The following is a 13,811-nucleotide window of genomic DNA, read 5'->3' on the forward strand; positions in this document are numbered from 1 at the left end:
AACACTGATTATCTCTTCATCATGGCACCCGATTGTGGGTAGCAAGTGAACCTTTTGTCCTCAATGTTGACGTGTTAGAAGCAGGAAAATTGGCCAAGTGTATAAATTTGAGCGAGTTTGACAAGTCCAAATGTAACGGCTAGACGACCGGGTCAGAGCATCTCCAAAACTGCAGCTCTTGTGGGATGTTCCCGGTCTGATGTGGTCAGGATCTATCAAAAGTGCTCCAAGGAAGGAACAGTGGTGAACCGGCGACAAGGTCATGGTCCGTGTGGTCCGGTCCAACAGACGAACTGTAGCTCAAATTGCTGAAGTTAATGCTGCTATTGCTCGAAAGGTCAGGACTGTTCTGGCATAAAAAGGGGAGCAACACAATATTAGGCAGGTCTTAATGTTATTCCTGATCGGTGCCCATGCATGCCCATGCATGTAGCAAAATAAAAGCACATTCACTCTGAGCAGGCAGGTACTAAAGATGCTTGATTGAACTCAAGCATTGCATTAAATACACTTTTTTTTTTATACATAAAGTATCCTCAAAGTGACATTTTGCTACGTCTAACAGGATCCCTGCTCTGATTCTTCAGATCAACAAGTTCATTTCTGGACTCATATCTGTATTTGCATTTGTTTTTGACATTATATCAAGTCGAATCCATATATGCCATTTATGCTTCAGCTCATCCAGGTAGTGAGAAATCCCGCATTGAGTCACCCGTCTCCTGGGGTTTTACCGGCACACAGAGAGGGATGTGATTCATTTCCTCGTATCTCAGTGTTACACACATTAATACTAGTCTGAATTATTTACGATGTTTACCCAAGTCAGGGTGTATGGCCTGTCATTCTGACACCCCGAGGCGATGGGGTGGCGGTTAACCCACCCTGTCACTTTCGCTCTGTGGTTTACTTCTTTCATTTCCCTTTCCTTTTCTTTTCTTTAGACCCAACATTTATCACTCGCACGCAAACAACCTGCTCCATACGGACACACTTTATTTTCTCCCTCCGCTTAAGATTAAGACGCTTAGTAGCTTTTTTTTATTCTTATTTTTTTTCCCATGATTTGACTTTTCCGTGGGCTGAAAAGTACTGAAATGTGATAATTAACTGTCATATCCACTACATTTAACCATACCTCTCTCTAATTACACACATCCGCGTTACCCGATCTTCTTCTCGGTGGCCAAATTTAGCGCCAATTTTTGTTTCTGGTGATTTTCTTTCATGAGCGATCTTGTCAGGGGTCATTCGCAATTATTTTAAATTCGATTTCAGTTAATGGCAGATTTAATCCTTTTTCCCAGAAGCTATAGACTGTTACCGATGACCTGGGACCTGCACCCAGCTCAAGAAAACTTTTCTTTTTTTTTCAAATGAGATACAGTAAGCAGCACTTAATGCACTCGCAGACGAATTACACCTCGCCTATAGAGAAAATTACTGCGCAGAACGATTCCCGTGCAGTAATTGTCCGTCGAGTGAACCCACTCAACCTTCTAACTTTTATTTATTTATTTTTTTGGGTGGGGGGGGGGGGGAGTTGAAGAAAGACAGACAGATAGCGCCTGTGAATGAAGGGCTTTCTTAAAAGCATTGAAATGTTACTGAAGAGTAGGAGTGTACGGTTTTCAGATTAGGATGGCATGTTGGCTGATTATTCCATCCAGGACGATGCCTTATGGGACTTTTTTTTTTTTTTTTTTTTGCATGTGAGGTTTTCATGTTTAGGTCACAAATCTGTTCCGAATGATCTGTATTGGGTCAGATATTTCCCTCATGTCTATCCCTCATGGCCGCTCTGTTCCATGAAAAAGATTTTAAAAAAATGAATAGAATAGAAATAGAATTTACAATATAATTGAATAATAGAAACAAAATAAAAATAATATATGGTTGCAGTATAGAATATTATACGTCTCAATTTCTGTTGCACAATTCATTTGATCAGATTTACCTCAGATTTTGGGGGGTTTATCACGAGCTAGAAGGGTCAGGAAACAGAGACACACTCTCAGAATCTAGTACCTTGTGTCACCTTGTGTTTTGCCATGTTGTATGACCTTTGACATGAAACTGTCTTCTATACCTTTCTTAGTAGCAGAGTTTGCCTGTTCCTCACCCAGTTTGAATCCTCATACACAGCTGTTCCTGATTCAGTTAATGACCGTGTTCCAACCTACATATGAAATGATCATTAGCACTTTAGATCATTAGCACATGCTCGGTATAAATGCTTAATCATACAACTGACTCTGATCCAATAAATTCTTTGACTTTGTGCAAGGTTCCATCCCTACAACATGGAAACGGCACCTGTCAACACGATGTGTGAATTCTGCCATAACTCATAAATGGCTAGTGGACGTGTGACGTAAATCTTTCCCAGTTCCCAGTTCATGAACATGAAACTAGTAGCGTAATTGAACCCCACCGGTTTGATTGTGTATAAGTCAAGTCAAGTCAAGAAGCGTGTATTGTCATTTCAACCATATGTAGCTGACGAATTACACAAAAAACACAAGGACTAGTAAGTGTCCTCGCCACATAAGGTGCATGTGACTTGACTTTATAAAGCTTCTTGACTTGACTTGACTTGACTTGACTTGACTTGAATTGATGTGTGCAACCTGGTGCAAACTGACAGTGCAAGACAATACAGGACAGTGCAAGAAAAATACACAAAATACAAAATCAAAAAATAGCTCCGCCATTAAAATTGGTTGTTAAGAGACGTAAAGTGAACAGTAACAAAAATGTCAACGAAATGTTGTGCAAAGAGCAAATAGCAGCAATCCAGAAAAGATGTGCAAAAACGGCATGTAAACAAGAGGAAAGTCCAAAAGAAATCCCACTACACTCGCAAAACATTCAGATGCATTCAAATTCAAATGGAAAGTCAACGATCATGCGTAGTCTTTGTACCTGTGTTTGTATTCGTTTAAGTTCGCTCGATTCAGCAGCTTTTACAGTGCGTTAAAATATTTATTCCGACCATCAAAATATGATTGTTTGTTCAAGAGAGCACTAGAAATGTGGACATGACCTGAATGAATTTTAAATGAACTCTACCACTGTGGCCAAAAATACTCTCCAGAGGTAGAAATGCTGTCTGTATGTGTGTATTCTAGCTTCGACAGGTTCCTTAGCATCAGCTAAACCACTCCAGTGGAGAAATTTAGCTGATTTTGCTGTCAAAAGAAAACCCGCCACGACCTTGCCCAGGTGCTTACTAAGGATGAATGATGTAAATGCAGAGATATTTTAGGGTACTGGCATGTGAGCACCACTTGTTCACACAGGGATGGAATTAAAAACCACCCAGGACAGACTTTAAAGATGACCAGCTCGTCCACACAAACATAGAATTTGTTACTCATCTAACATTGTGTGTGTTTGTCCCATGGGATGAACTCTATGTGCAACCTTCTGGCAAGCATTTCAGTCTGTTTACAGCATAACAGTGGTTCATTCTGAATAATTTATTTGTATCGGGTTACATTTTGATTACACAATGAAGTAGAAATTAGGAGTATAATTCCCAAACGTTGCATCATAAATCCCAGAGAGATTCACCAGCAACTCACTTTACTTCCAAAACCTTTTAAGCTATAAAGCTAATGTGCTAGTAGCAAGGTCAAATGCCCTGGGAGTCCACGTTGTCAGTGTCCACAGCAACACGGACAGTAATTAAATGATTTCGTGCATGTATGTTATGTTTTTTTTAGAGAAAATAAAATTCTGTATGTTCTGCATGTATCTGGCCAGAGGTCTGTGTAAACTGATTTGCAGGCATGTAGGAAATCTGTATCCAAGACTGCAGAAACCCTTTAAACCTTTAAGCTTTTGAACTTTCTGGACGCAACAAGCTTCTCAAGCCACTCATGTCTTTCGTCGACTGTGAAAATGTTCTTTCTGTTGCTTGTAACTGCTGTTAGATCTCATGTTTTTTTTATAAGGGAGCACCTGTGGCTTCTAGACACCATTGAGACATTTTTCCTGCTCAGGCATGTAACCTCAGGCCACATTACCCACAGCAAGCAAGCAAAGCGAGGAAATTACCACCCAAAATACAAAAAAAAAGTTGTAGTGCATGCTCTCATTCCTATCTTATCTCCACGATTCGCTAAGTCGACACTAAGCTGAACGACCCGTAACTCATTATTCGCCAGCTTTTCATGTGTTCTCGGGTGTAAAACCATCTAAAAGATTGCTCTGAAACCGAACGCCGTCCTCGCACGGATCCAAAGCAGCTTAACGGAACCCGTGTCCAGCTGCCACGGCACGTACAACCGGCTTAACGCCAAGAGATCAAAGATATCAATCAGTGTCCGTGTCAATATCTGGCATTCCGGCATCGATGCTGTGACCTGTAAGCCTGACTTACTGAGAGGCAAGGTTTCTGAACTTGGCCGACTACGCCAGACCGAAAACATGCAACAGGAGGTTCTAGCATGTACCTGGAAAAAAAGGGAGCGCAATCACACCAACACCTCCCACGCGCCAGCCAATCGATTCTCACGCCCCACTGCACCTCCCACGCAAGTGTTCTCACACTGGCCAAGCAAATGCTACCCCCTGATAACTGAGAGAGAGACTGCAAGAAAGAGAGGCTGTTTTATTTCTTTCATTTTCAAAAGACGTTTCCAAACATCAGATTCCATTACCGATACTTTTGTTGTTGTTGTTCTTCTTCTTCTTCTTCTTGTTATTTTCATATATATTTTTTTAGATGTATTGCTTGAGATGCAGCCGTAATGTGAAGAAGTGCCACACTGTTACCACCTAGAAGTTGACTACATCCCATACCAACACATTTTAAAGTGCTTATTGCTCTCATACCATAGCAATTCGCTATTGTAATCTTTTTTTCTTTCATATAAATATTTTTATTCATTTATAGTTACTTTTAATACTATGTAACATCCTGTTAGTTCTTGTTCTTACTTACTAGCACTGGCCTCTCCTTCCCAACGAAAAACTTTAGAGAAGCTGAAATAGTTATAATGTTATAACGGGAATTGTATTGGCTTTAATGGAAACTGTAGTGGTGTTACCCTGTGGATGTCCACTTGTAATTTGTTGTCTTTTGTAGATGTTGCACTATAGCCAGTGAATACCATTAAGGACCAATAGAACACATTTGTCAGCTTGCATTGATCATTCAGATTCTAGTAATTTTAAGTTTTGTTTGACGATCATAATTTAATAGTATAAGCAAACACACTATGAAGATGATGATTTGTAATGGTATTTAGTTTAAACCAGTTGACCGTTTAACCATTTAACATTTCCCTCAGATAAAGTTGTCATGTGCAGGAAAATATAGGTAGCCCTTAACTTTTCCAGGTTCAAAAAACTTTAATGAACAACTTTATTTCAGTTTAATGCAGTACTAAGCATAGAACTGGAGACCCTTTCCATAAATTTCCAGGTCTCCTCAGAAAATAACAAGCTCCCCAAAAAAAACAGAAAGAATATATATTGTGAACAAGTTTATTAGTAGGTTTTTTTTTTTTTTTTTACCTTAATGTCACTAATGATGCAATAATGGTAAATTTTCTACTGTCCATACTGTCAACATGGAAGTATTTTCAATCTTAAACTGTCAACCTTGTAATAAACCAAGGGGCAGCATAAGTCCTGCCCCATTTTACTTTTATTAGGATAAACTTGTTGCACTTCCCATTTTGACCACTATACTGTATGGAACTCTATGGATCTAAATGTGGCATGCTAAAATGGGTATGTTGGCTGTCTCAAGTCAAGTCAAGAGGCTTTTAATTTCATTGGTACACAGTATACAGTCAAAACGAGACAACGTTCCTCCAGAACCCTGGTGTTACACTAAACAACATAGAGCTACAACACACAACATAAAGCTACTTAAAGTGCAATCGAGTGCAAAAATAAATGTCGAATTGGCAGTCAGATTGTGAATCTCCACCATTGGTCACTCAGAGGAGATCATTAGCATTTCAGCTGTATGGAATTGCAAATGAGGGTTTTATAGAGATTAATATATGTGGAACAGCTGCTATAAATGGTACACATTATAATATTGTTGTGAAACATCCCTGAAACTATAGTTACTCACAGGTCGTTTTATCAAGCATTTCCTTTTTCTAAGTCAAGAAAACTGCAAAACATAAACCTGTCTATCCTGCATCAGGAAAATAAAGTTTCATCTCAGTGCTGAAACTGGAGTCTCTTTTTAATTAACATCAAATAAGTCCGTAAAAAGAACTTATCCGGGAACGGCAGTTACATGTTGATGGTTGGTCACATTTATCTATAGCTGCGGTATAGAAAAAGTACAAAAGAAACACCTCCTGACCAATCACAATCGAGAATTCGACCTCACCTACACAACATTTATTCTTATTTATTATTTCTAGGTAGTGGTAAGAAAGCCATTAAATCCGGTGCTGATAGAACCGAGAGAATATGGTGCACATTTGGAAATACTGGAAAGCAAACGTCCATAAGGGAGAGATTAAACTGGTTTATAGACTAAAACCTTTCTTTTTACTCAAGTGCACTTGTAAAGCAGATCAGCAATTGCACAGAGAAATATTGGAGGAGTTGGAGTTTGGCATTTTCATGGAGTAAACTTTTTTCATTATTATTATTCACTCAGTTATTTACATGACGTACAGAGCAGCAGTAACAACACACAGAGAGAGAGAGAGAGAGAGAGAGAGAAAAAGAGAGTGTGTGTGTGTGTGTGTGTGTGTGTGTGTGTGTGATTACGTCACAGCTGGGGAGGCTTTATAAATGCCTCTCAGCTTTCTTCATGAGAACAACTGCTTTCACTCTCACACGAGCAGAACGCACTCCTCAACAAGGCAAGGTAAAACCCTATATCCATCTCCATGCCTTTCTGTATCTCTCTCTCTCTCTCTCTCTCTCTCTCTCTATCTATCTATCTATCTATCCATTTATCTATCTTACAGATGCTATATCAAATGATCAAAAGGCATGACTTTGACAGAACTCTATGAAACTAAAAAAAAATCTTGCCAAACGTTATTTATCTGAATTTTTGTTATGATTGTCTTTCTTACATTTTATGCTGCATGTGTTTTTACACTTTTTTTTAGTAATATTCTTTTATTTTCATCACGTTTTTCGCATTTGTGTTCCTATATTCTATCTATCTGCTTTGCTTTTAATATTTTTTTTTTACTTATCATCATGCAATACATTGCTTATCTATCTATCTATCTATCTATCTATCTATCTATCTATCTATCTATCTATCTATCTATCTATCTATCTATCTATCTATCTATCTATCTATCTATCTTATTTAGTCAAATCATGATTGGGTTCTACAAGTTTTTTTTTAAAGATACCATGCAGTAATTAACAGAGCTTGAACTTACTCATGTTCTCTATTCTTTTTTTTTCTTAATTCCACCTGCCCTAAACACACACACACACACACACACACACATGCAGGATGAACTGTGGTGTGTGCGTGTGTGTGCTTCTGGCCGCCCTCTCGGTCACCTTTGCAGCTCGCACCCGCTCCTCTCCAGCGCAGGAGGAGAACAACGCTCTGCCCTCGCAGATGGACTCCAGTATGAACGCCGGACATGACGCCAACCCCCGCGCCAACCTCAACGAGCTGCTGGCCAGACTTATCTCCAGGAAAGGTGAGGAAAATAAACACACACACATATACTGTGACCCCATGATTAGGGTTAAACTAACAAGTGTGTGCTGTAATTAGAATTGTTCAAAGAGAGAGAGAGAGATATAAGGGAAAGTGAGATTGAGAAAGACAGAGACACACCGAGACAAATGAGAACAGAGAGACAGCATGAAAGAGCGAAGGATAGAGAAACAGAGAAAGAAGCATATTTCATTTGTATGTTTCAACCCAAATAATGAAACAATTTATTTATTTTGTAAAAAAGTATTTTTTTATTAATTTTATTGTTGTAATTTTAATGATTTCTTTTTCTTATTTTTGTATTATTCATTATAATTTTTTTTTATTTAATATTTTTTGATTATAAATTTTATTATTTATTTATTTATTTAAGATGAAAAAAACAAGAATGTATTAATTTGATCATTTGAATCATTTCTCCTTTAATTTTTCATTTTAATTTGATTTGTACTCAAATTTTATACAACATTTTTTTTAAAGAGGATTCGAATCCAGTGTAACGGAGAGAGAGAGAGAGAGAGAGAGAGAGAGAGAGAGAGAGAGAGAGAGAGAGAGAGAGAGAGAGAGAGAGAGAGAGAGAGAGAGAGAGAGAGAGAGAGAGAGAGAGAGAGAATAGAAAATGAATCCACAAACTAGTTTTGGGAAAAAAAAGGAAGAGTTTTTGCAGTGCTTCTTTTTATTATCTTTACTGTGTCTAATGAAGTTCCTCAGTTCATTTATCTCTTTCTCGAAGTCCAGTGTAGCGTATCCCGGGGCAACGCCTCAAATTAGCTTAAAGCCTGAGAGTTACAAATTTCCAGCTCCAGCTGCTAAATGCACCAAATAATGAGGCTGCATTAGTGGTTTAACAGCATCGCAACATGCACACATACACACACACACACACACACACACACACACACACACACAAAACTGCTTTTCTATGTGTTTCCGATTATTGTCATCACACCTGAGTTTCCTCAGCAGGAAAGAGGAAGGCAGCTTTTGCGCATTTTGGGATCAAGTTGTGTAGCATCACGTGAGAAAGCAAACCCATAATTGTGTTCCATTAAGGGAATTTACCCAACCCATACACCCACACACACACACACACACACACACAGACACACAGACACAAACAATTTGGACAGAAAATATATCAAAGTTCATACCAAAGCTACGTGTTCACTCGATGACAAAAATGAGAAAGAGAAAAAAACAATGCACATTTTTTTTTCCTCAATGTATTTTTATTTATCAATTAATTTATTATTTTAATTGTTTACATTTTACAAATCCTCCCAAAGTTGGTTGTGATACGGTCTGTACTGAGGATGTAAACCGAACCAAAGAGTTACAGCTAATGTCCAATTCACAAGAAATTCTTATAGACACTAAAAAAAACCTGATAAAATATAATTTTTGGCATTTAAAAAAAAAAAAAGGTGACTCCACAGCATCTTTCTGTGTTCTGGCAGATGAAAAGACGTTTCACTCGCATGCCACATCAGCTTTATTTAATCATTTTCATTATGAATTTTTTTGTCAGCACTGGATTCTGAAGGCTTTCATTACCTTGTCTAATAGTTTACTGCACTTGTAAGATGTTTCAAAAGATGGGTGTCACATGTTCAGCCTCCTGGCTGTTTCTCGAAAAACACAGCAACACGGACAGGCCTAAACAGGAACCTCAAACAGCCGGGTGCACGCCTGAGAGCTGGATGTTAGCTCACGGCTTCTGTGTCGTTTAATTACGAGTCTTCCCAGGGCGTAAAACCCTTTTGTTCCTCCTCATTTGAGCGTGCGTGCCTAGCGTAATCGTGGCTGAGCACGAACTCTGAGATGCTTCAGATAAACTCCATCGCAACGGTCAACAACAGTAAACACTGCGTTGCATCACAGGCAGCGGTGTAGCCCCGCGGCTCCTGACTAAAGTGTGTAGCGATGCAGTTCCCGTGCACTCGCGCTACAGCGGGCGGCGTACAGTGCGACCGGGTGCATGTGGGTGCAGTGAACTCAGACGTGTCGCGTGGGCTGAAACACAACAGCCAGCAACAGTTCAAAGAAAACCAGTTAGCATTAATCTTCTAATAGGCTCAACCACACATCTTTCCCGGTGTGTGTCTGGGCGAATTACTGTGGAAGTGTGGGAAGTGCGAATTTCACACACAACTATAATTTGCACTGAAACGGACTGGAAATGTGTGTGTTGCACGTGGTTAGAAGTCGCCCATCTGTTGCATTAGTATCACAACTAAAAGCATTTTCAGCAACTCTCAGCAACACTCAAACACACGCATGTGCACACACACACACACTCACATCATGCCATGTCACTGTTTTGCTGCACGTTTTGTGCAAATTTTTCACCAAAAAATTTGTCCAATACCAGAATCACAAACATAAGTCACATTTCTTTAGAAAACTATTGAAGCTTGACTTCTTATCTATCTATCTATCTATCTATCTATCTATCTATCTATCTATCTATCTATCTATCTATCTTATCGCATATAATAACTGTTAAATACCTGATTGTAAATGTAAATCTAAATACACAAAATAAAATAAATGGAATGGAATACCAGATATTTGGTCTACTGAAATGCTATTAAGTATATGAATTAATTAAATATGTTTAAAATATAAAATAAATTGTACAAACAAACAAATAAGCAAACAAACAAACAAATGACAGTGATTTGGTATATTAAAATACTATTAAGTATAACATAATTCATTATTGAAATGTAAATAAATAACAAAATAAATAACTTGGACAACAAAAAACCTCCTACAAAGTTCTTTGTCAGGATTTGTGTTTTGCTATATATATATATATATATATATATATATATATATATATATATATATATATATATATATATATATATATATATATATATATATACACACACACTCATGTATATTTTAGTTCTATTTATTTAAAAAGACAGAAAAACTAAACCCAAAACTATTATACGATTTTGCTATTTAGAAATGAATAATAACAGAATATTTCACAATGACATGTTTGACTCTGACTGAAACTTTGATCAAACCGTACGAGTGAGAATCAATTAAAGACCCGGAAAAAAAAAAATAACGTTTCATAAGTGCCATCAGACTTAAAAAACAAAAACAAATGGCAAAACAAGAAGGATGCCTCCATGTGCCAGCCTTACAGCCAGCAGTGTTATGAAGCCTGAGATCTTTCTGCTCTTCAGGTTCATTAGGCTTTAATTAAACCTGCTCACAAACGTACAAACATGTCCGAATCTTCCGCCTATGTCTTCGATAGCCTCGAAAAGTAGAATCGTTTGGTAGAAATATATGGCATGAGACAAACAAATGAGTCCTCTGTGTATGTAATACTGCCAAATTACATACACAGAGGACTCCTTTGTCTGTTATATTGCTTCCTTCAGCAAGAAAATTCCCAACACCTGCCTAGCAGAAGCTAGTTAATGACGGGAGGCATTTATGTAGCTAGCATTAGGACTGTACACAATAGAAAGACAGAGTGACACTAGAAGTTTGATCAGAGTGTCTGAAATAAAAATATTTACCTCAGAATTGTCGGTACATTGCTAAGAAAATACTCCAGAAGACTAATATTACAGTGTATTAGCCTTTAGCTGTAAACAAAGACAGGGTTCTGCCATTTTAAGTGATGCTAGCATTGTTTTTAATGTAAGAAATAGAGCTAGAGCTAGCACACTTTGGAAATCATTTCAAAGATTTATTGATTATTTATACTCAAATTTTTCCTATTTTGTGGGATTCTATGATGTAGCTCAAGGGTCAGGTTTATGGTAATATAGAGTTAGAGTTACAGAAATATAAGGTTAGCGTTTAGAAATATATATATATATATATATATATATGGATAGGTTTAGGAAAATGTAGAGTTTTTAGAGTATTCTAATTTTATTTGTCACACACATAGAGAGTAGGACATGCAGTGAAACGCTTTGTATGACTGTCCAACGTTTAGGGAAATATCCATATATAGAAGAAAATCTGCTTACATAAAAACCTATTTTAAGTGTTTTCTATACAGTATATTGACAGAGGGTATACATTTGAATTTTGAGTCCATACAGAGACCATATGTAGTGTATGTAGCATCAAACAATAAAACTCATTTCCCTTCAAAATTGGAAACGCACAACTTTGAAGTAGCCCACGAGACATCTCTAGCGATGCATCCAGGCATGGAACGAAGCCAGAGACTTAGAAGGCGCTCTCGGATGTGGGCGAAATGAATCAGAGACAGAACATCTGGAGCAGATACGCATCTGTCGCACAAAATTCTGACTTTCCCCCGTGTCTGTCGTGCCTTCTGTCAAAATCCGATCTCTTTTCTTGACAGATAGAGAACTAGACAAAGCAGGCGTCTCTCTAATGCAGCAGAAGTCTCATTAATAGAGATGATTGTGAACGTTTGTGCCCCCTGTGAAAGAAAATGAGGCTTAAAAGATATTTCTAATTAAATATATAGTTTAATTAGAAATCTTGGGGAATTTATTACGATATTTCCAGACCGATTTTACAGCTGGAGCTACTCTATATGACGAAAAATATCACAATGTGCCTGATGTATAATATAATAGTCATCGATTTGAAGGTTTTAATCCAGTCTAGGAATGTTCTCATTAAGAAAGAAACTCATTTTAATCTTTTCTCTTTAGAAATTGTTCTGTTCAGGCATATTAATAACCCAGATCTTTTGATTTTAGAAAATAGCACTGACTAATTAGTTTCGAATATCACGGGCAGGTACCGACAGGAGTGGGCGGGATTGGAATTTAAAAAGAAAGAAAACAGCCCTACATGCTAGCAGGATCCAAAAATGTTGCTAGGAAATGAATATTTATCAGATCAACTTAAATCAAGGAAAACGCCAACTTGGTATCGCATTGACTTTCCTTTACCTTTTTAGACTATTTGAGTAAAATTTTGAATGGCTTTCCACTCTATTAGGTGAGCAACTCAAATATAGATGCATCATATTGTATGAATAGATAAAGTGTTCCAATACACATATATTTATTCATGCACCAAGTCACACTTGAAGCAGGTTTATACTTCCAGGTTCACCAGGAGAAACAGAACCCATGATTGTTGATTACATATAGAAAAAAATTTGAGTTGTCTTTATTCATACTTTTCACTGCCTGGGCTGATCTGGGTTTAGTTTTGAATATAAGGAGTATAAGAATATATTAATGGTGTGAACAGGATTAAAAACAGTCCAACACACATTTATTTTCCAGAAAATGACAAAAAAAAAAAAAAGTTTTCAGCTTTTGGCTTAACATAAATTGGCCTCCAAATTTTTTTATACAAGATGTTTTGCATGAAAGTACAGCTAATTGAATCTCTCTCTTTGTCTCGCTTTCTGTCTCAGGATCTGTTCGGCGGAACTCGATGGCAAACAGCAAAGCGAGCGCTTTGAGCACTAACCACCGGATAAAAGACCGGGACTATTTGGGCTGGATGGACTTCGGCCGCCGGAGTGCCGAGGAATACGACTATTCCTCTCCTCATGAGGGACCACGCCCTCGCTCCTCACTCCTTTAAAAGAATATATTTATTACTATCCTCCTTTCTTCTTATAATGATGCTGATGATGTATTTGATGTACATGTTTGTAAATTGATAATGCAATATACACTTATGCCAAAAATTTTTCTGAAAGATCTTTTTCGTTTTTGTTTTTTGGTGTTCGCTTTTGTGCTTTTGCGAGTGACTAGGGAAAAGAAGGCTGGTCTGGGTGACATAGTGCTGTTAATGTATTTCCAATAAACAAGGTCAGAATTCGACTGTGGCCTCAAACCGTGCAGGCTTTGTGTTTTAGAATCATTGCTCATGACATTGCATTATCTGGAATTAATTTTGCTAATGGGGGGGGGGGTGAAATAAATGTAAAAAATAAAACACAGTAAGGCATGTGCATTAAGATCTAAGAGGTGATAAGTGCATTGTGGTTAAACATGAAGTTCACCACATTAAAATGCAATCCAGAAAATCTCAATATCTGACCAGTGAGACCAGAGGAAATAAAAGTTATCCAGCATTGTGCAATGATGTTCCCTCAAACACAGGTTACATCAAAAACAGGTCATGTTTATGGCGTTCACGAGGA

General features: G+C 37.7%; 1 protein-coding gene and 1 long non-coding RNA gene across 3 annotated transcripts; both read left to right on the forward strand.

The window, feature by feature from the left end:
- Positions 1 to 6,743: 6,743 nt before the first annotated feature.
- On the forward strand, positions 6,744 to 13,488 carry LOC310739884 (cholecystokinin-like). Of its 2 annotated transcripts, none has more exons than XM_083566131.1 (3): positions 6,744 to 6,853; positions 7,465 to 7,661; positions 13,074 to 13,488. In XM_083566131.1, exons 2-3 carry the CDS (start codon positions 7,466 to 7,468, stop codon positions 13,244 to 13,246), a joined length of 369 nt encoding a protein of 122 aa, XP_083422257.1. In that variant the 5' UTR covers positions 6,744 to 6,853; position 7,465; the 3' UTR covers positions 13,247 to 13,488. The 2 variants fall into 2 exon arrangements, with proteins under 2 accessions (XP_083422257.1, XP_083422256.1); XM_083566130.1 differs by having other exon boundaries at positions 6,788 to 6,848.
- Positions 7,670 to 10,249, forward strand: LOC310739885. The gene is made up of 2 exons (XR_014537516.1): positions 7,670 to 8,177; positions 8,245 to 10,249. It is a non-coding gene; the product is annotated as an uncharacterized lncRNA (long non-coding RNA).
- Positions 13,489 to 13,811: the final 323 nt, after the last annotated feature.

Source organism: Silurus aristotelis, assembly GCF_946808225.1.
Source record: "Silurus aristotelis genome assembly, chromosome: 17".
Lineage (NCBI taxonomy): Eukaryota > Metazoa > Chordata > Actinopteri > Siluriformes > Siluridae > Silurus > Silurus aristotelis.

Coding starts and splice junctions, on each gene's coding strand:
- LOC310739884 (XM_083566131.1), top strand. CDS start 7,466: ATGAACTGTGGTGTGTGCGTGTGTGTGCTTCTGGCCGCCCTCTCGGTC. Junction 7,662..13,073: donor CAGACTTATCTCCAGGAAAG/GTGAGGAAAATA, acceptor TTTCTGTCTCAG/GATCTGTTCGGCGGAACTCG.